Source organism: Lichenostomus cassidix, chromosome 7 (genome assembly GCF_008360975.1).
Source record: "Lichenostomus cassidix isolate B80296 chromosome 7, HeHo_3.0, whole genome shotgun sequence".
Lineage (NCBI taxonomy): Eukaryota > Metazoa > Chordata > Aves > Passeriformes > Meliphagidae > Lichenostomus > Lichenostomus cassidix.
Genome location: NC_139488.1, coordinates 28,569,468 through 28,590,445, shown reverse-complemented (window position 1 = coordinate 28,590,445; position 20,978 = coordinate 28,569,468). Strand labels below are relative to the sequence as shown.

Genomic DNA, 20,978 nt, shown 5'->3' with positions numbered 1-20,978 from the left:
ACTTTAGCCACAAACATATTAGTCTTTCAGCTGCATCCTATTAATGCTTTAGATTAAGTTATGATTGCAGCAGCATTAACTCAGAGTAAGAAAGTTTATTCCTAACTCGTAAATTAACTAATTCAGATTAAAGTTAGATCACGTGATCCAAACTCGCCATTTCTCATAATCACACATTTCTCAGGAAGGCTGACTTATTAATTGTTCTTCTTATATTTGAGAAAAAACAAACGAAACAAAAAAAAACCCCTCAAACATGAACTCATTCTTTATAGGAAGAGTTGAGAATGCAACAGGTTAAATAAAGCAAAACCCAGCAATGTAAATAACTAAAATATTTTGGAAGAGTAAATGCAATAAGAAAGGTTGAAGCCAAAGTCTGAGGAAGTATTTTCAAAAATTGTCTGGTATCAGCAAATTTTCTCTTCATTCATAAAGAATTATGGCATTAAAGAAATAGAAAACCAGAAAAATAATGTATACTATTATAAATGCATGGAGGTGTAGTACAGGAAAAGAGGTTCAAAATACCACTGATAATAATATAGCAGAAGAAATATTCCAGGAAGAGACACAGTGTGCTGTCAATGTCCACATGAATTTGTTACAGCACAGGACTGTGTGTTAGCAAAGGCAGTCATTCTTCCACTGCTCTGGAAGAGTATAGAGGGAATTTTAAATGATGGTCCAGAAGTACTGAGCGCAGAGGCTCTGTGATTGAGAGTGGGATGTTCAGAGCCTCTTCTGGCAACCAGCACTGCAGAGAGAAATGTGTGTGCCTACAACTCACCATAAATCACCTGAAAGAGAAAAGCAGGGAGGGTATAAACCTCCTACTGCTTAGGGGCAATCCAAGAGCAGGTTGTGAAAAAAGAATGAGAGAAAAAATAACACCTATGGCACATGAGGCCTGGGGACAGATAAAGGGCAACATATGGCTGCCCAGAGGTGCGGCTGCTCAGATACACACAGGTGCCCCCACATACATCTGCTCATAATTTGCCTCTTGCACCACCCCCGGATACAAGAATATCCATGCAGAATGATGTCCTGGGCAAGCCCATTCCTGGGTCCTGCAGGGAATTTTTCCTAAGGCTTTTGGAGCATGGGCAGGGAGGGATCTGGGGAACAACCCAGCGTGGGACTGGGGCCAGGAGCTGTTGCCATTGCCCACAGAGGCCACAAAACTCAGCATAAGTCACCTGGAAGGGAAAGGCAGGGATGGCACAAACCTGCTGCTTAGGAGGACTCCTGCAGTAGGGTGTGAGGGAAGAATGAACAAAATAAAACCCCAATGGCACATGAGGCCTGGGGTCAGATAGAAAAGCAACATAAAGCCGCCCATAGGTGTGGCTGCTCAGATACACACAGGTGCCCCCATACTTATCTGCTCATAAATTGTCCTGCATGCACAGAGTTCCCCAGTGCTGCCATGTCTCTTCTTTTCTCTTCAGCAGGAACCACTGCTCAAGCATCTACTACCACAACAGTATCTACAACCTCAACACCTGCAGGTAAGGAGCAAAGCCTTCAGGCAGCCCCTGCTGGGAACAGTCCCAAGGAGCTCTGCAGCTCCCAATGAGGTTTGTCTGGGTTCCTCTCCCAGGGGAGACAAAAGGTGCCCAGGTCAAAGCTGTGAATACCCTCCACACTTCTCTCTTTCCCTGCTGCACTTTGCTGCAGGGGGGAAGTGTTGGGGAAGCGTTGAAGAGGCTGCTCTTCTTGTGCTTGGTGCCTTTGCCTCCTTCATGAGGCCTGGATACATAGGGATCCCTGTGGAGATGCCCAGGGAAATCCTGTGACCAAATCCTGCAGAGAGTTGTGCCTGAGGTTGGTTGCTGCTGGGTGTGAGAGTTGTGGCTGAGACAGCTGTATCCATAAAGCAGAGATAAGCTGGGGACACTACAGTGTGTGTGTGTGTGTGTGTGCTCCATGTGTTCAATCCCTGCACACTGGGGCCAAGGGGTCAGGGCCATGTCAGGTGACAGGGCCATCTCAGCCAGGGAGAGTCCAGAGGGTGGGCAACGGTGCTCAGGGCTTTGGCCATTCAGCCCCACCAGAGTCTACCACTTTTCCCTTCTCAGAGGTTGTCCTACACACACAGAATTCCCCAAGGCTGTTTGAACAGACAGTGCTAAGTAGTGCTGCCATGTCTCTTCTTTTCCCTTCAGCAGAAGATACTACTAGTACACCTGTGAGTACTACAATAACTCCTAGCACAACAGTGACGACAACCTCAACATCTCCAGGTAAGAAGCAGAGCCCTCAGCCTTCCCCTTCTTGGTACAGCTCGGACTAACCAAATCCCAAGGAACTCTGCAGATACCCAAAGCAGGATAATTTTCCCTGCCTGCGTTTCCCTGAGTTCTTCCCCCCTTGGAGACAAAGGTGCCCAGATCATGGCTGTGAATATCTTCCACTCATCCCTCTTTTCCTGCTGGTCTTTGTTGTAAAGAGAATGTGTTGGGGAACATTGGTGGAGGCCTCTCTTTTCATGCTTGGTGCCTTTGCCTCCTGCACCACCCCCGGATACAAGAAGATCCATGCAGAATGATGTCCAGGGCAAGCTCATTCCTAGGTCCTGCAGGGAATTTTTCCTAAGGCTTTTGGAGCATGGGCAGGGAGGGATCTGGGGAACACCCAGCTTGTGACTGGGGCCAGGAGCTGTTGCCATTGCCCACAGAGCACACCATCCCTCTTTTCCTCCAGGCCCAGTGTGGTCCTGGGAAACTCCACCCAGGAGGGTCAAAGCTCCAGCTGGGATCCCCCTGAGGAGGGGCAGCTTAACCAGTCCCTCAGCTCTTCCTCCATGGTGGGCTTGCATGACCACATCCTTCCTGCCAGCACCCACTTTCCATCACGATTGGGAAAGGCTGTGTGCCTGTGCCTTTCATCTGAATTAGGCTGTGCCAAAGACCAGTCTCAGGGAGTGGAGATGTGCAGGCTGTGCACAGTCTGATGGGCCTGGATACTGCTGATGATAGTGTAGTAGAAGAAGTATTCCTGTAACAGAAATAGTCTCCTGTCAATGTCCACATGGATTTGTTATAGCATGGGACTGTGTGTTAGCAAAGGCAGTCATACTTCCACTGTTCTGGAAGAGTATAGATGGAGTTTTAAATGATGCTCCAGTAGTGCTGAAGGTCCTTGAGGGTGGGTTATTTGGAGCCTGCTCTGGCAACCAGCACTGCAGAGCGAAATGTGTGTGCCTAAAACTCAGCATAAGTCACCTGAAAGAGAAAAGCAGGGAGGGTATAAACCTCCTGCTTAGGGGCAATCCAGCGCAGGTTGTGAAAAAAGAATGAAGAAAAAAAAACACCTATGGCACATGAGGCCTGGGGACAGATAAAGGGCAACATATGGCTGCCCAGAGGTGCGGCTGCTCAGATACACACAGGTGCCCCCACATATCTGCTCATAAATTGTCCTGCACACACAGAGTTCCCCAGTGCTGCCATGTCTCTTTTTTTCCTTTCATCAGGAACCACTGTTCAACCATCGAATACCACAACAGTGACAACAACCACAACATCTGCAGGTAAGGAGAAAATCCCTCAGGCAGACCCTGCTGGGGCCAGGAGCTGTTGCCATTGCCCACAGAGCCCACAAAACTCAGCATAAGTCACCTGGAAGGGAACGGCAGGGATGGCACAAACCTGCTGCTTAGGAGGACTCCTGAAGTAGGGTGTGAGAGAAGATTGTACAAAATAAAACCCCAATGGTACATGAGACCTGGGGTCAGATATAAAAGCAACATAAAGCCGCCCATAGGTGTGGCTGCTCAGATACACACAGGTGCCCCCATACTTATCTGCTCATAAATTGTCCTGCATGCACAGAGTTCCCCAGTGCTGCCATGTCTCTTCTTTTCTCTTCAGCAGGAACCACTGCTCAAGCATCTACTACCACAACAGTATCTACAACCTCAACACCTGCAGGTAAGGAGCAAAGCCTTCAGGCAGCCCCTGCTGGGAACAGTCCCAAGGAGCTCTGCAGCTCCCAATGAGGTTTGTCTGGGTTCCTCTCCCAGGGGAGACAAAAGGTGCCCAGGTCAAAGCTGTGAATACGCTCCACACTTCTCTCTTTCCCTGCTGCACTTTGCTGCAGGGGGGAAGTGTTGGGGAAGCGTTGAAGAGGCTGCTCTTCTTGTGCTTGGTGCCTTTGCCTCCTGCATGAGGCCTGGATACATAGGGATCCCTGTGGAGATGCCCAGGGCAATCCTGTGACCAAATCCTGCAGAGAGTTGTGCCTGAGGTTGGTTGCTGCTGGGTGTGAGAGTTGTGGCTGAGACAGCTCTATCCATAAAGCAGAGATAAGCTGGGGACACTACAGTGTGTGTGTGTGTGTGTGTGTGTGTGCTCCATGTGTTCAATCCCTGCACACTGGGGCCAAGGGGTCAGGGCCATGTCAGGTGACAGGGCCATCTCAGCCAGGGAGAGTCCAGAGGGTGGGCAACGGTGCTCAGGACTTTGGCCACTCAGCCCCACCAGAGTCTACCACTTTTCCCTTCTCAGAGGTTGTCCTACACACACAGAATTCCCCAAGGCTGTTTGAACAGACAGTGCTAAGTAGTGCTGCCATGTCTCTTCTTTTCCCTTTAGCACAAGATACTACTAGTACACCTGTGAGTACTACAATAACTCCTAGCACAACAGTGACGACAACCTCAACATCTCCAGGTAAGAAGCAGAGCCCTCAGCCTTCCCCTTCTTGGTACAGCTCGGACTAACCAAATCCCAAGGAACTCTGCAGATCCCCAAAGCAGGATAATTTTCCCTGCCTGTGTTTCCCTGAGTTCTTCCCCCCTTGGAGACAAAGGTGCCCAGATCATGGCTGTGAATATCTTCCACTCATGCCTCTTTCCCTGCTGGTCTTTGTTGTAAAGAGAATGTGTTGGGGAACATTGGTGGAGGCCTCTCTTTTCATGCTTGGTGCTTTTACGTCCTGCACCACCCCCGGATACAAGAAGATCCATGCAGAATGATGTCCAGGGCAAGCTCATTCCTAGGTCCTGCAGGGAATTTTTCCTAAGGCTTTTGGAGCATGGGCAGGGAGGGATCTGGGGAACACCCCAGCTTGTGACTGGGGCCAGGAGCTGTTGCCATTGCCCACAGAGCACACCCTCCCTCTTTTCCTCCAGGCCCAGTGTGGTGCTGGGCAACTCCACCCAGGAGGGTCAAAGCTCCAGCTGGGATCCCCCTGAGGAGGGGTAGCTTAACCAGTCCCTCAGCTCTTCCTCCATGGTGGGCTTGCATGACCACATCCTTCCTGCCAGCACCCACTTTCCATCACAATTGGGAAAGGCTGTGTGCCTGTGCCTTTCATCTGAATTAGGCTGTGCCAAAGACCAGTCTCAGGGAGTGGAGATGTGCAGGCTGTGCACAGTCTGATGGGCCTGGATACTGCTGATGATAGTGTAGTAGAAGAAGTATTCCTGTAACAGAAATAGTCTCCTGTCAATGTCCACATGGATTTGTTATAGCATGGGACTGTGTGTTAGCAAAGGCAGTCATACTTCCACTGTTCTGGAAGAGTATAGATGGAGTTTTAAATGATGCTCCAGTAGTGCTGAAGGTCCTTGAGGGTGGGTTATTTGGAGCCTGCTCTGGCAACCAGCACTGCAGAGCAAAATGTGTGTGCCTAAAACTCAGCATAAGTCACCTGGAAGGGAAAGGCAGGGATGGTACAAACCTGCTGCTTAGGAGGACTCCTGCAGTAGGGTGTGAGGGAAGATTGAACAAAATAAAACCCCAATGGCACATGAGACCTGGGGTCAGATAGAAAAGCAACATAAAGCCGCCCATAGGTGTGGCTGCTCAGATACATGCAGGTGCCCCCATTCTTATCTGCTCATAAATTGTACTGCATGCACAGAGTTTCCCAGTGCTGCCATGTCTCTTCTTTTCTCTTCAGCAGGAACCACTGCTCAAGCATCTACTACCACAACAGTATCTACAACCTCAACACCTGCAGGTAAGGAGCAAAGCCTTCAGGCAGCCCCTGCTGGGAACAGTCCCAAGGAGCTCTGCAGCTCCCAATGAGGTTTGTCTGGGTTCCTCTCCCAGGGGAGACAAAAGGTGCCCAGGTCAAAGCTGTGAATACCCTCCACACTTCTCTCTTTCCCTGCTGCACTTTGCTGCAGGGGGGAAGTGTTGGGGAAGCGTTGAAGAGGCTGCTCTTCTTGTGCTTGGTGCCTTTGCCTCCTGCATGAGGCCTGGATACATAGGGATCCCTGTGGAGATGCCCAGGGAAATCCTGTGACCAAATCCTGCAGAGAGTTGTGCCTGAGGTTGGTTGCTGCTGGGTGTGAGAGTTGTGGCTGAGACAGCTGTATCCATAAAGCAGAGATAAGCTGGGGACACTACAGTGTGTGTGTGTGTGTGTGTGCTCCATGTGTTCAATCCCTGCACACTGGGGCCAAGGGGTCAGGGCCATGTCAGGTGACAGGGCCATCTCAGCCAGGGAGAGTCCAGAGGGTGGGCAACGGTGCTCAGGGCTTTGGCCACTCAGCCCCACCAGAGTCTACCACTTTTCCCTTCTCAGAGGTTGTCCTACACACACAGAATTCCCCAAGGCTGTTTGAACAGACTGTGCTAAGCAGTGCTGCCATGTCTCTTCTTTTCCCTTCAGCAGAAGATACTACTAGTACACCTGTGAGTACTACAATAACTCCTAGCACAACAGTGACGACAACCTCAACATCTCCAGGTAAGAAGCAGAGCCCTCAGCCTTCCCCTTCTTGGTACAGCTCGGACTAACCAAATCCCAAGGAACTCTGCAGATCCCCAAAGCAGGATAATTTTCCCTGCCTGCATTTCCCTGAGTTCTTCCCCCCTTGGAGACAAAGGTGCCCAGATCATGGCTGTGAATATCTTCCACTCATGCCTCTTTCCCTGCTGGTCTTTGTTGTAAAGAGAATGTGTTGGGGAACATTGGTGGAGGCCTCTCTTTTCATGCTTGGTGCCTTTGCCTCCTGCACCACCCCTGGATACAAGAATATCCATGCAGAATGATGTCCTGGGCAAGCCCATTCCTGGGTCCTGCAGGGAATTTTTCCTCAGGCTTTTGGAGCATGGGCAGGGAGGGATCTGGGGAACACCCCAGCTTGTGACTGGGGCCAGGAGCTGTTGCCATTGCCCACAGAGCACACCCTCCCTGTTTTCCTCCAGGCCCAGTGTGGTGCTGGGCAACTCCACCCAGGAGGGTCAAAGCTCCAGCTGGGATCCCTCTGAGGAGGGGCAGCTTACCCAGTCCCTCAGCTCTTCCTCCATGGTGGGCTTGCACGACCACATCCTTCCTGCCAGCACCCACTTTCCATCACAATTGGGAAAGGCTGTGTGCCTGTGCCTTTCATCTGAATTATGCTGTGCCAAAGACCAATCTCAGGGAGTGGAGATGTGCAGGCTGTGCACAGTCTGATGGGCCTGGATACTGCTGATGATAGTGTAGTAGAAGAAGCATTCCTGTAACAGAAATAGTCTCCTGTCAATGTCCACATGGATTTGTTACAGCATGGGACTGTGTGTTAGCAAAGGCAGTCATTCTTCCACTGCTCTGGAAGAGTATAGAGGGAATTTTAAATGATGGTCCAGAAGTACTGAGCGCAGAGGCTCTGTGATTGAGAGTGGGATGTTCAGAGCCTCTTCTGGCAACCAGCACTGCAGAGAGAAATGTGTGTGCCTACAACTCACCATAAATCACCTGAAAGAGAAAAGCAGGGAGGGTATAAACCTCCTGCCGCTTAGGGGCAATCCAAGCGCAGGTTGTGAAAAAAGAATGAGAGAAAAAAATAACACCTATGGCACATGAGGCCTGGGGACAGATAAAGGGCAACATATGGCTGCCCAGAGGTGCGGCTGCTCAGATACACACAGGTGCCCCCACATACATCTGCTCATAAATTGTCCTGCACACACAGAGTTCCCCAGTGCTGCCATGTCTCTTTTTTTCCTTTCATCAGGAACCACTGTTCAACCATCGAATACCACAACAGTGACAACAACCACAACATCTGCAGGTAAGGAGAAAATCCCTCAGGCAGACCCTGCTGGGGCCAGGAGCTGTTGCCATTGCCCACAGAGCCCACAAAACTCAGCATAAGTCACCTGGAAGGGAACGGCAGGGATGGCACAAACCTGCTGCTTAGGAGGACTCCTGAAGTAGGGTGTGAGAGAAGATTGTACAAAATAAAACCCCAATGGTACATGAGACCTGGGGTCAGATATAAAAGCAACATAAAGCCGCCCATAGGTGTGGCTGCTCAGATACACACAGGTGCCCCCATACTTATCTGCTCATAAATTGTCCTGCATGCACAGAGTTCCCCAGTGCTGCCATGTCTCTTCTTTTCTCTTCAGCAGGAACCACTGCTCAAGCATCTACTACCACAACAGTATCTACAACCTCAACACCTGCAGGTAAGGAGCAAAGCCTTCAGGCAGCCCCTGCTGGGAACAGTCCCAAGGAGCTCTGCAGCTCCCAATGAGGTTTGTCTGGGTTCCTCTCCCAGGGGAGACAAAAGGTGCCCAGGTCAAAGCTGTGAATACCCTCCACACTTCTCTCTTTCCCTGCTGCACTTTGCTGCAGGGGGGAAGTGTTGGGGAAGCATTGAAGAGGCTGCTCTTCTTGTGCTTGGTGCCTTTGCCTCCTGCATGAGGCCTGGATACAAAGGGATTCCTGTGGAGATGCCCAGGGCCATCCTATGACCAAATCCTGCAGAGAGTTGTGCCTGAGGTTGGTTGCTGCTGGGTGTGAGAGTTGTGGCTGAGACAGCTCTATCCATAAAGCAGAGATAAGCTGGGGACACTACAGTGTGTGTGTGTGTGCTCCATGTGTTCAATCCCTGCACATTGGGGCCAAGGGGTCAGGGCCATGTCAGGTGACAGGACCATCTCAGCCACGGAGAGTCCAGAAGGTGGGCAACGGTGCTCAGGGCTTTGGCCACTCAGCCCCACCAGGGCCCACCACTTTTCCCTTCTCAGAGGTTGTCCTACACACACAGAATTCCCCAAGGCTGTTTGAACAGACAGTGCTAAGCAGTGCTGCCATGTCTCTTCTTTTCTCTTCAGCAGAAAATACTACTAGTACACCTGTGAGTACTACAATAACTCCTAGCACAACAGTGACGACAACCTCAACATCTCCAGGTAAGAAGCAGAGCCCTCAGCCTTCCCCTTCTTGGTACAGCTTGGACTAACCAAATCCCAAGGAACTCTGCAGATCCCCAAAGCAGGATAATTTTCCCTGCCTGTGTTTCCCTGGGTTCTTCCCCCCATGGAGACAAAGGTGCCCAGATCATGGCTGTGAATGTCTTCCACTCATGCCCCTTTTCCTGCTGGTCTTTTTGTAAAGAGAATGTGTTGGGGAACATTGGTGGAGGCCTCTCTTTTCATGCTTGGTGCCTTTGCCTCCTGCACCACCCCTGGATACAAGAATATCCATGCAGAATGATGTCCTGGGCAAGCCCATTCCTGGGTCCTGCAGGGAATTTTTCCTAAGGCTTTTGGAGCATGGGCAGGGAGGGATCTGGGGAACAACCCAGCGTGGGACTGGGGCCAGGAGCTGTTGCCATTGCCCACAGAGGCCACAAAACTCAGCATAAGTCACCTGGAAGGGAAAGGCAGGGATGGCACAAACCTGCTGCTTAGGAGGACTCCTGCAGTAGGGTGTGAGGGAAGAATGAACAAAATAAAACCCCAATGGCACATGAGGCCTGGGGTCAGATAGAAAAGCAACATAAAGCCGCCCATAGGTGTGGCTGCTCAGATACACACAGGTGCCCCCATACTTATCTGCTCATAAATTGTCCTGCATGCAAAGAGTTCCCCAGTGCTGCCATGTCTCTTCTCTTCAGCAGAAAATACTACTAGTACACCTGTGAATACTACAATAACTCCTAGCACAACAGTGACAACAAACTCAACATCTCCAGGTAAGGAAAAAAGCCCTCAGGCAGCCCTTGCTGGGAAAAATCCCAAGGAGCTCTGCAGCTCCCAATGAGGTTTGTCTGGGTTCCTCTCCCAGGGGAGACAAAAGGTGCCCAGGTCAAAGCTGTGAATACCCTCCACACTTCTCTCTTTCCCTGCTGCACTTTGCTGTAGGGGGGAAGTGTTGGGGAAGCATTGAAGAGGCTGCTCTTTTTGTGCTTGGTGCCTTTGCCTCCTGCATGAGGCCTGGATACAAAGGGATCCCTGTGGAGATGCCCAGGGCAATCCTGTGACCAAATCCTGCAGAGAGTTGTGCCTGAGGTTGGTTGCTGCTGGATGTGAGAGTTGTGGCTGAGACAGCTCTATCCATAAAGCAGAGATAAGCTGGGGACACTACACTTTGTTCTTGTGTGTGCTCCATGTGTTCAATCCCTGCACACTGGGGCCAAGGGGTCAGGGCCATGTCAGGTGACAGGGCCATCTCAGCCAGGGAGAGTCCAGAGGGTGGGCAAAGGTGCTCAGGGCTTTGGCCACTCAGCCCCACCAGGGCCCACCACTTTTCCCTTCTCAGAGGTTGTCCTACACACACAGAATTCCCCAAGGCTGTTTGAACAGACTGTGCTAAGCAGTGCTGCCATGTCTCTTCTTTTCTCTTCAGCAGAAAATACTACTAGTACACCTGTGAATACTACAATAACTCCTAGCACAACAGTGATGACAAAGTCAACATCTCCAGGTAAGAAGCAGAGCCCTCAGCCTTCCCCTTCTTGGTACAGCTTGGACTAACCAAATCCCAAGGAACTCTGCAGATCCCCAAAGCAGGATAATTTTCCCTGCCTGCATTTCCCTGGGTTCTTCACCCATTGGAGACAAAGGTGCCCAGATCATGGCTGTGAATGTCTTCCACTCATGCCTCTTTCCCTGCTGGTCTTTTTTGTAAAGAGAATTTGTTGGGGAACATTGGTGGAGGCCTCTCTTTTCATGCTTGGTGCTTTTACCTCCTGCACCACCCCCAGATACAAGAATATCCATGCAGAATGCTGTCCAGGGCAAGCCCATTCCTGGGTCCTGCAGGGAATTTTTCCTAAGGCTTTTGGAGCATGGGCAGGGAGGGATCTGGGGAACACCCCAGCTTGTGACTGGGGCCAGGAGCTGTTGCCATTGCCCACAGAGCACACCCTCCCTGTTTTCCTCCAGGCCCAGTGTGGTGCTGGGCAACTCCACCCAGGAGGGTCAAAGCTCCAGCTGGGATCCCTCTGAGGAGGGGTAGCTTACCCAGTCCCTCAGCTCTTCCTCCATGGTGGGCTTGCATGACCACATCCTTCCTGCCAGCACCCACTTTCCATCACGATTGTGAAAGGCTGTGTGCCTGTGCCTTTCATCTGAATAAGGCTGTGCCAAAGACCAATCTCAGGGAGTGGAGATGTGCAGGCTGTGCACAGCCTGATGGGCCTGGATACTGCTGATGATAGTGTAGTAGAAGAAGCATTCCTGTAACAGAAATAGTCTCCTGTCAATGTCCATATGGATTTGTTACAGCATGGGACTGTGTGTTAGCAAAGGCAGTCATTCTTCCACTGCTCTGGAAGAGTATAGATGGAGTTTTAAATGATGCTCCAGTAGTGCTGAAGGTCCTTTGTGGCTAGCACAGGTCTTTCCCATGAGAAATCCTTTTGTGTTTTATAAATAAAGATAAGGTTTGGATGTCATTATAAACAGTGTCCCAAGACTTGGACAGTGCAGACCTGGCCAATCAGGCCTAGGGGGAGGTTTCTGACTGACCAATCTGGGTGACTTTTGAAAACTCTATATATATGATGAAATCAAAACAATAAAGATCTTCTCCTTGTTGCCACTGAGAACCGGCTTCTTCTATCTGCTAGCGGCTCAACAGTGACAGTCCTTGAGGGTGGGTTGTTTGGAGCCTGCTCTGGCAACCAGCACTGCAGAGAGAAATGTGTGTGCCTAAAACTCAGCATAAGTCACCTGGAAGTGAAAGGCAGGGATGGTACACACCTGCTGCTTAGGAGGACTCCTGCAGTAGGGTGTGAGGGAAGAATGAACAAAATAAAACCCCAATGGCACATGAGGCCTGGGGTCAGATAGAAAAGCAACATCAGGCTGCCCATAGGTGTGGCTGCTCAGATACATGCAGGTGCCCCCATTCTTATCTGCTCATAAATTGTCCTCCATGCAAAGAGTTCCCCAGTGCTGCCATGTCTCTTCTTTTCTCTTCAGCAGAAAATACTACTAGTACACCTGTGAATACTACAGTAACTCCTAGCACAACAGTGACGACAAACTCAACATCTCCAGGTAAGGAAAAAAGCCCTCAGGCAGCCCCTGCTGGGAAAAATCCCAAGGAGCTCTGCAGCTCCCAATGAGGTTTGTCTGGGTTCCTCTCCCAGGGGAGACAAAAGGTGCCCAGGTCAAAGCTGTGAATACCCTCCACACTTCTCTTTTTCCCTGCTGCACTTTTCTGCAAGGGGGAAGTGTTGGGGAAGCATTGAAGAGGCTGCTCTTTTTGTGCTTGGTGCCTTTGCCTCCTGCATGAGGCCTGGATACAAAGGGATCCCTGTGGAGATGCCCAGGGCAATCCTGTGACCAAATCCTGCAGAGAGTTGTGCCTGAGGTTGGTTGCTGCTGGATGTGAGAGTTGTGGCTGAGACAGCTCTATCCATAAAGCAGAGATAAACTGGGGACACTACAGTGTGTGTGTGTGTGTGTGTGTGCTCCATGTGTTCAAGCCCTGCACACTGGGGCCAAGGGGTCAGGGCCATGTCAGGTGACAGGACCATCTCAGCCACGGAGAGTCCAGAAGGTGGGCAACGGTGCTCAGGGCTTTGGCCACTCAGCCCCACCAGGGCCCACCACTTTTCCCTTCTCAGAGGTTGTCCTACACACACAGAATTCCCCAAGGCTGTTTGAACAGACTGTGCTAAGCAGTGCTGCCATGTCTCTTCTTTTCAGCAGAAAATACTACTAGTACACCTGTGAATACTACAATAACTCCTAGCACAACAGTGACGACAACCTCAACATCTCCAGGTAAGAAGCAGAGCCCTCAGCCTTCCCCTTCTTGATACAGCTTGGACTAACCAAATCCCAAGGAACTCTGCAGATCCCCAAAGCAGGATAATTTTCCCTGCCTGTGTTTCCCTGGGTTCTTCCCCCATTGGAGACAAAGGTGCCCAGATCATGGCTGTGAATATCTTCCACTCATCCCTCTTTTCCTGCTGGTCTTTTTTGTAAAGAGAATGTGTTGGGGAACATTGGTGGAGGCCTCTCTTTTCATGCTTGGTGCTTTTACCTCCTGCACCACCCCCGGATACAAGAATATCCATGCAGAATGATGTCCAGGGCAAGCCCGTTCCTGGGTCCTGCAGGGAATTTTTCCTAAGGCTTTTGGAGCATGGGCAGGGAGGGATCTGGGGAACACCCCAGCTTGGGACTGGGGCCAGGAGCTGTTGCCATTGCCCACAGAGCAGACCATCCCTGTTGTCCACCAGGCCCAGTGTGGTGCTGGGCAACTCCACCCCGGAGGGTCAAAGCTCCAGCTGGGATCCCTCTGAGGAGGGGCAGCTTACCCAGTCCCTCAGCTTTTCCTCCATGGTGGGCTTGCATGACCACATCCTTCCTGCCAGCACCCACTTTCCATCACAATTGTGAAAGGCTGTGTGCCTGTGCCTTTCATCTGAATTAGGCTGTGCCAAAGACCAATCTCAGGGAGTGGAGATGTGCAGGCTGTGCACAGTCTGATGGGCCTGGATACTGCTGATGATAGTGTAGTAGAAGAAGCATTCCTGTAACAGAAATAGTCTCCTGTCAATGTCCACATGAATTTGTTACAGCATGGGACTGTGTGTTAGCAAAGGCAGTCATTCTTCCACTGCTCTGGAAGAGTATAGATGGAGTTTTAAATGATGCGCCAGTAGTGCTGAGCCCAGAATCTGTTTGAACATGGGTGGGATTCCTCAGAGCCTGCTCTGGCAACCAGCACTGCAGAGAGAAATGTGTGTGCCTACAATTCAGTGTAAGTCACTTGGAGGAAAAATGCAAGGATGGTAAAAACATGCTGTTTCTTAGGAGGAGTCAAAAAGCAGGGTGTGAGAGGAGAGGAGAAGAATGAGAGGAAAAAATAACACCAATGGCACATGAGGCCTGGGGTCAGATAGAAAAGCAACATAAAGCCGCCCATAGGTGTGGCTGCTCAGATACATGCAGGTGCCCCCATACTTATCTGCTCATAAATTGTCCTGCATGCACAGAGTTCTCCAGTGCTGCCATGTCTCTTCTTTTCTCTTTATCAGGAACCACTGCTCAAGCATCTAATACCACAACAGTATCTACAACCTCAACACCTGCAGGTAAGGAGCAAAGCCTTCAGGCAGCCCCTGCTGGGAACAGTCCCTGGGAGCTCTCCAGGCCCCATTGAGTTTTGCCTGAGTTCCTCTCCCACGGGAGAGAAAAGGTGCCCAGGTCAAATCTGTGAATACCCTCCACACATCTGTCTTTCCCTGCTGCACTTTGCAGCAAAACATTGGGGAAGAGTTGAGGAGGCTGCTCTTTTTGTGCTTAGTGCCTTTGCCTCCCGCATGAGGTGTGGATACAGGGGGATCCCTGTAGAGATGTCCAGGGTAATCCTGTGACCAAATCCTGCTGGGCCTGAGGTTGGCTGCTGCTGGGTGTGAGAGTTGTGGCTGAGAAAGCTGTGGCCATAATGCAGAGATAAGCTGGGGTCACTACAGTGTGTTCGTGTGTCTGGTCCGTGTACACTGGGGCCAAGGGGTCAGGGCCATGTCAGGTGACAGGGCCATGTCAGACAGGGAGAGTCCAGAGGATGGGCAAAGGTGCTTAGGGCTTTGGCCACTCAGCCCCACCAGGGCCCACCACTTTTCCCATCTCAGAGGTTGTCCTACACACACAGAATTCTCTAAGGCTGTTTGAACAGACAGTGCTAAGCAGTGCTTCTGTGTCTCTTCTTTTTGCTTCATCAGAAACCAGTGCTCTAAATACAGCAAATCCTAGCACAACAGTGACTGAAACCTCACGGCCTATAACTAAGCAGTAAAAATGCTCAGGTAGCATTTTCTAGGGGCAGCTTGGAGTAACACAGGCCCGGGTAGGTCTGTAGCCCCTTCAGACTTGGAGGAAATCCCCTGCCTGGATTTCCCAACTTCCTGTTCCAGAGGAGAGGAAGCTTCTGAGATTGTGGCCATGAATACCCTCCACTCTTCCATCTTTCCCTGCCTCCTTTCCATCTTTCCATTGCCTCCTTCACCAGGCAGTGATTCAAGGGGATCTCTGCAAAGGGGTGCCTGGGCCACCCCTGACCTTGCCCTGCAGGGAATTTTACCTGAGACTGATGGAGCAAGGGTAGGGATGGATCTGGGGCACACCCCTGTGTGGGGCTGGGTCCTGGGACTGTGTCTGGGGGACTGTGCACGTGTCCATCCCAGGAGCTTTCCCTACCCCACCATCCTCCATCCCAGTAGGGCCTTCCAGCATATGTATAGTGCCTCTGTTTAATGCTGTACCTCCCTGCCACTCTTCCCTGCTGGCCCTTGCTGCAAGTGGAATGTGTTTGGAGGAGTTCACAATTGTTTCTTTCTGCTTGGGATCTCTTTCATCAGGAAAAAAATTTGGCTTCACTATATTCTCTGGAATATAGAATATTTGGAGATGAACCTTACAGGCAATGAAAATTCATTTAAGTGTTTTTCTTTTTACTTTTTGGGGTATGAATGAAAATTCCTATTATTTTCCCTATTTCACGGAAAAAGTCTCATCTATAAGAATGTACTTACGGAGTGAACTGTAAAAAACAGGCAGGGTGAAAACCAGAATTTGATGTCTTGGAAGGGAACTGTAATTACCATCCTATATATAACGTGCATTGAAAGATAACTTTTAATTACTTATTAACCACCTAAATTATGTATAGGTATAAAATACATACTCTAAAACCTTTAGAGTATATATATAATTACTCTGAAAAAATATACTATGATGACTAACCTTGGAGCCCTCATTTTATTAATGTATTTGCAGTAAAGAACCCTGCCATGACACTGTTCTAATAAGGCAAGTATGTACCAGTGCAGTATGAAAGACACACAGGCTATTGTAGTCTGCTTTTTTCTAACAGTCACTGATTTTGGCAGCCCTTGATAGACTTTCTTTCTTTGATTTGGTTTTAGTTTTATTAAGTAGAGTTGAACTGTGAATACTCAATATGACAAATAATGAATTTCAGCCATACTCCATGTCCTCACTGTGGTATCCTGCTGGATTGTGTAGAGAAAACAGTTACTATATATTAAACAAGCAAGATATGTCTGTGTGTTCTACAATTGCATCTATGCTCTCTAAAATATACCTGGTAGATTCCTTTAGTAGAAGTAGACTATTCAATATATAAATTACTTTAGATATGAACTGGCTGTTGCACATTAACAGAAACCCTAACATCAATATCTTTATCTTAGTAGTAGTGGACTTCTGCCGTGGAGATCCTTGTGGAAAAAGTTTGGCTAAATGTATTTCCTTAAACAGCAATTACACCTGTGAATGCCCATATGGATTCTACTATGAAAATCAGAATTGTTCCAGAGGTGAGTCACAGAAGGGCATCTGTTTTTAGTTACCTGCTTGGGTGATTTTTTTCTTCCCATATCTTGTTTTTATATTATAACTGAAAACATAATCAGTCTGGGAAAGTGACTGCTGAGCGATTCCTTGCTTTGCAGACAGCCACTCCTGCAATGGCCCAGATTGCTATCTCACAAACCACTGACAACCAAAGAGGTTAATGTTCTAGGAAAAGAAGGTGAATTCTCTGTCAGGGGTGCTGGAGATTAAAATGAGTGAAAAGCAGGAAAAAAACGCAAGTGTAAACCTGATATCAATATTAATGACCATTATTAAAAAAGGTCTAAACTCAAGAAAACCTCTAAACAACCAGATTGGTTTTCCCCATAGCTAAACACTTATCACAGTCCTGTTGAAATGCGTCTCTGAAATGCTTCTGAAGGCCAAGAGTGTGAGCATATAAGGCAAATAGGGCTTGTTACTTAAATGTCAGAAAGTAGGATTCTCAAATTAACTTGTGAGGCTTAAGAAGCAGGTTGATTCTGAATTACTTTCCCAGTAAACCACACCACATTAGCTACTCAGTTGCTGCAAATTTGGAGTCCTTAATCTACACATTTTCTCTCTAAATCCGGTAATACCTTGCAGAGAGTCTTTTAGCTTCAGGCCATGCTGACAGTTTAATGTTATTCAGTTTCATAATCAGGACAGTTTGGTTAAGCCCAGGATCCTGCCTTCTTCCCTGCTAGCCAGAGTACATCCTCCTTTGTGACTGAAGTGATTTGTCCTCTAATGATCCCTCCAGTATATGAAAAATAGCAGTGATTGTTTTCTGCATTGTATTTCCCCATCCCTGAAGGCTGGAGAACGCTAAGGTGAAACCTGACTTTCTTGAATGCTTTCTAATTTACACTCTGTGTTCTCATTCCAGGGAAAGTATTCCCAGCGACCATTGAAGTGAGGGCATCTTACAGTGAGAGTGTTGAAAATGTCAGTTCCGCAGAGTATGAAGAGGTGTTCCACAATGTCTCAGAATTTGTGAGTATCAGTGCTTTTCTTCCCTCATATATTTAATGCTGGCTTTTTCCCCCCCATATATTTAATGCTATACTGGATGTCATGCAGACAGAGAGGACACACACTGTCTTTAAAGTGAGGCCTCGAAAAGCTCCTCTCTACTACAGATCTACTTTTTTCAAAGAATGCTTCACATTAGTTTGGACCTATTTATAGAAGACCTGAACTTTGCTCTCAGATGAGCACATACATGGCTCTTGATGAAGTGAATGGAATCCCTGAACTAATATCTGCATTTTTAATACCACTTCTGTTCTGGGGAGTTCTCACATAAATTGCTCTGCAACTTTCACCATGCCCTCTCCAGAAAAAATGGGGCTGACTGAAGTTTTCCAGCCTGGTGAGTTTCTGCTCTCTACTGTTTGCTGAAGGCTCAATAATACTCTGTGGTATAAGTAAAAATGAGCAATTTTTTTTTTTTAAAGAAAACTATCAATTCTACACAACACAAACTTTTCAGAAAAGCTGTCCAGCTGTGTATAAATACCTGAATAATAAGCCTCTTCCAGTCTACCTGTATTAGTATTTTAATGTTATTAATGAAATGGATACTACACATTTTTTATAATTCTATGGTTATACATAAAATCTGGTAATAGATTTCCTGGAGAAATAAGATAAACATTTTGATTTATACTGCCATGTTGAAACAAGTGGATTTGCTTATTTCTCTTTCTGGCAGTAAGGAAGAAGAGATATACAGCTCTATCAGACATCTGATCAAAAAAATATCCACCAGATATTAATCAGGAATCATCAAAAATAGTTATCAATTTCTGCATGTTATTATATTGCTTCCTATGAATGCTTTATCAGAAAGTGACCAAAAATTGCTCCTCCAGAATGTTAAAAAATATTTTCCTTTGCTGTTTGTCCAACATGATATGGCTACAGAAGACCATGATATACAGGACTAAAATAGACACATAATAGAATGTTAAAGTGAAAATAGCATAGAAAATAATTGGAATTTTATTACAGAGACAGATAGATGGTTTACCTTTCATTTCAGTTGAATTAGACATGTTATCCTTTTCTCATGGTGCCTCCTGCTTGTGTGGCAGTTGAAGGCAGCTTCCTCCACCAGTTGTTCTCTGCTTCACATGGGATGAGGGAGAGAGAGCAGTGACTTTTCTACTGATCCTGTTCCACTCCCAGTCCTTTCATCAGTGCTTCTTCCCACAAGAGCAGCCCCTGGTGATCCCACTTCACTGCCTCTCAGGGACACATGCCATCTGTGAGGAGGTTGACTTCTCCCTCTTCCCTCTACTCGTACACATACTACATATTCTACAGCACCACCCCACTGTTCCTCTTCTGCAATATCTGGTGGATTTAACTGATTACTTTACTTTATTTGTGCCTATAGTAGCATATTTTGTATTAAAATTTTACAGCTGAAGCCTCAATGGTTCATGCGATTTTGGTCTATGTTTCTGCTTGCCTTGAACTCTAATTTCTTTCTCTTTTATAGTTTAGGAAGGCCTTCAAAGAGCTAGATGGCTATATGGAAACTGTCATTGTGAAAATCCAGTAAGTTTGCCAGTTTGTTTTTTGCACAGTGCATGCTTTCCGCACACTCCTTTGTAATATTTTTCTCATGAAGTACTCAGTTCAATAAAGGATATGGGATGAATTCAGCTCAGAATGCTTCCTCTTAAAGGAGAGATAATGGCCCCATTTTTACCCCAGCATGTCTGTGAAATGGGTTGGCTGAGGCACCTCTGCTTTTATCCACTTTTAAAAGCAGATATCCCACTTTTAGCACCATGCATGATATAGCACTGTGTTTTAACTAGCAGTCCCCTGTGATATCTGACATGTCTGAAATTCTAAGGTACCTCTGAGGTTCCTATGACCACTGGGAGTGCCACCCAGCTTGGAGTCCCAGTTTAATTTAAAAAACACCCTCCTTACAGGAGGCATAGAAAATGCATTTTATTGTGCATTTGTTGGTGTCTCCTGATGGCAGGCTGAGCAAAGATGTTACTGAATGGGTTGTGGTGATGTAGCTGTGGGCATAGGTCCCTTGCTGGTCTAGGTAGACACTGTGAGGTGTCCCTCTCTTCCCATCCCCATCTGTTACAGGTCACTGTCCCCAGGGCTCTGCCAGCTTCTCTGTATTTCCTAACCAACACCAAGCAAAACCTGGCATGCTGGCACACACAGCAGTATCAGCCCTTCTAGGGAACCCCAGGGATTAAGCAGCTAAGCACAGTGTTGTTCTTCTAACAGAACTGTGGGGGCAGTAACTTTCAGCAGAGCAGTTGTGACATTGGGCACAATAACACCTCAAGGAACTACAGCAAATTGCCACTTAAAGATGTTTGTGTGCATCTCCTGGCAGCACGAGGTTTAGCTGAAGAACAGGGAAGTCACTGCTGTTCTCCACCTCACACCAGGGAGGTTGCTGAACCCAGCCCAGCTAGTGTGTAGTTGGCACAGGCACCTCTACATTGTAAACAGACCCTTCTGTGTTCATTGTATGTGATACTTCATCATTTGTGATATTGTTTATGATAATTCATACCCTGAATTATCCTCCCATGCATCAGAATGATTCTCCACATCATGCCTGGATGACACCACAGGCTGATAGAAGCATAGGGCTGATAGGGTCTAACAGACGAGGTCCTCCACACTGCAGCTGTCTTGAGGTTAACCCAGTTAGAAAATGTCAGTTGTGTGTCAACAGCACACAAAGGAGCAATGTTGTTAGCACTAAATCCAGCAGCTACCTACTTACACCTGGACCTGCTGGAAAGATGGCTGTTAATGTATTCCTGAGCAAGACTTACACACATTTTCAGGTCTCTTGGCAACTACCTACATCATGGGAAGAAAGAAGCTGAGGGAGAGAGGGAGATTTGGCAGTCATTTTCTCTTGTCTTTGCGTCTAGCTTGCTATCCATATGGATTATGGGAAACTTTGAAATGGTACTATCTGTCCTTTTCAGATTTCCAAAAGAAACCAGAAGTTCTCTCCCACTGAATGTAACAGTGACAAACTTGTTCACGTGGAACTCAGCTGTAAATGACACGACAGTTAATTCTGCAGCAGCAAAAGCAGCAGGAGATCAGTCTTATGTTTCCTTATACAAAGGTATGTAACTACTTACTGGGGAAGTAATTAATCAGCAGAAACAGAGGTTCTTAAAATCTGGTTGGAAGATTTCTGTGGGCATAAAAGCCCATCAAATTATAAGCCTTGTTGATTTTAAGGAGCTGAATGTTCAGTCTTAGGTAATTTTGAAGATCCAACCATTCAGTGCTAGGCTTTTTTGTCTTATTAAGACTTTCTACTTCCTGTGTAAAGAAGAAAAGAAAATTACTTATTCCCTGGTAAGCAATGGCATGGTGGTTTTAACCTGCTGAGTGTTAAGT

General features: G+C 47.8%; 1 protein-coding gene across 1 annotated transcript in view; it reads left to right on the top strand.

Annotated features, from left to right (window-relative positions):
* MUC13 (mucin 13, cell surface associated) overlaps positions 1–20,978 on the top strand; it is a 28,834-nt gene that overhangs the window by 1,941 nt on the left and 5,915 nt on the right. The window contains exons 2-18 of the mRNA XM_085066986.1: positions 1,458–1,514; positions 2,172–2,249; positions 3,882–3,938; positions 4,602–4,679; positions 5,917–5,973; positions 6,631–6,708; positions 8,361–8,417; positions 9,069–9,146; positions 9,854–9,931; positions 10,585–10,662; positions 12,168–12,242; positions 12,897–12,974; positions 14,237–14,293; positions 16,421–16,540; positions 17,449–17,555; positions 19,069–19,127; positions 20,552–20,697. Of these exons, the coding sequence (XP_084923112.1) occupies positions 1,458–1,514; positions 2,172–2,249; positions 3,882–3,938; positions 4,602–4,679; positions 5,917–5,973; positions 6,631–6,708; positions 8,361–8,417; positions 9,069–9,146; positions 9,854–9,931; positions 10,585–10,662; positions 12,168–12,242; positions 12,897–12,974; positions 14,237–14,293; positions 16,421–16,540; positions 17,449–17,555; positions 19,069–19,127; positions 20,552–20,697 (1,338 nt within the window). The remainder of the gene's footprint in view (positions 1–1,457; positions 1,515–2,171; positions 2,250–3,881; positions 3,939–4,601; positions 4,680–5,916; positions 5,974–6,630; positions 6,709–8,360; positions 8,418–9,068; positions 9,147–9,853; positions 9,932–10,584; positions 10,663–12,167; positions 12,243–12,896; positions 12,975–14,236; positions 14,294–16,420; positions 16,541–17,448; positions 17,556–19,068; positions 19,128–20,551; positions 20,698–20,978) is intronic.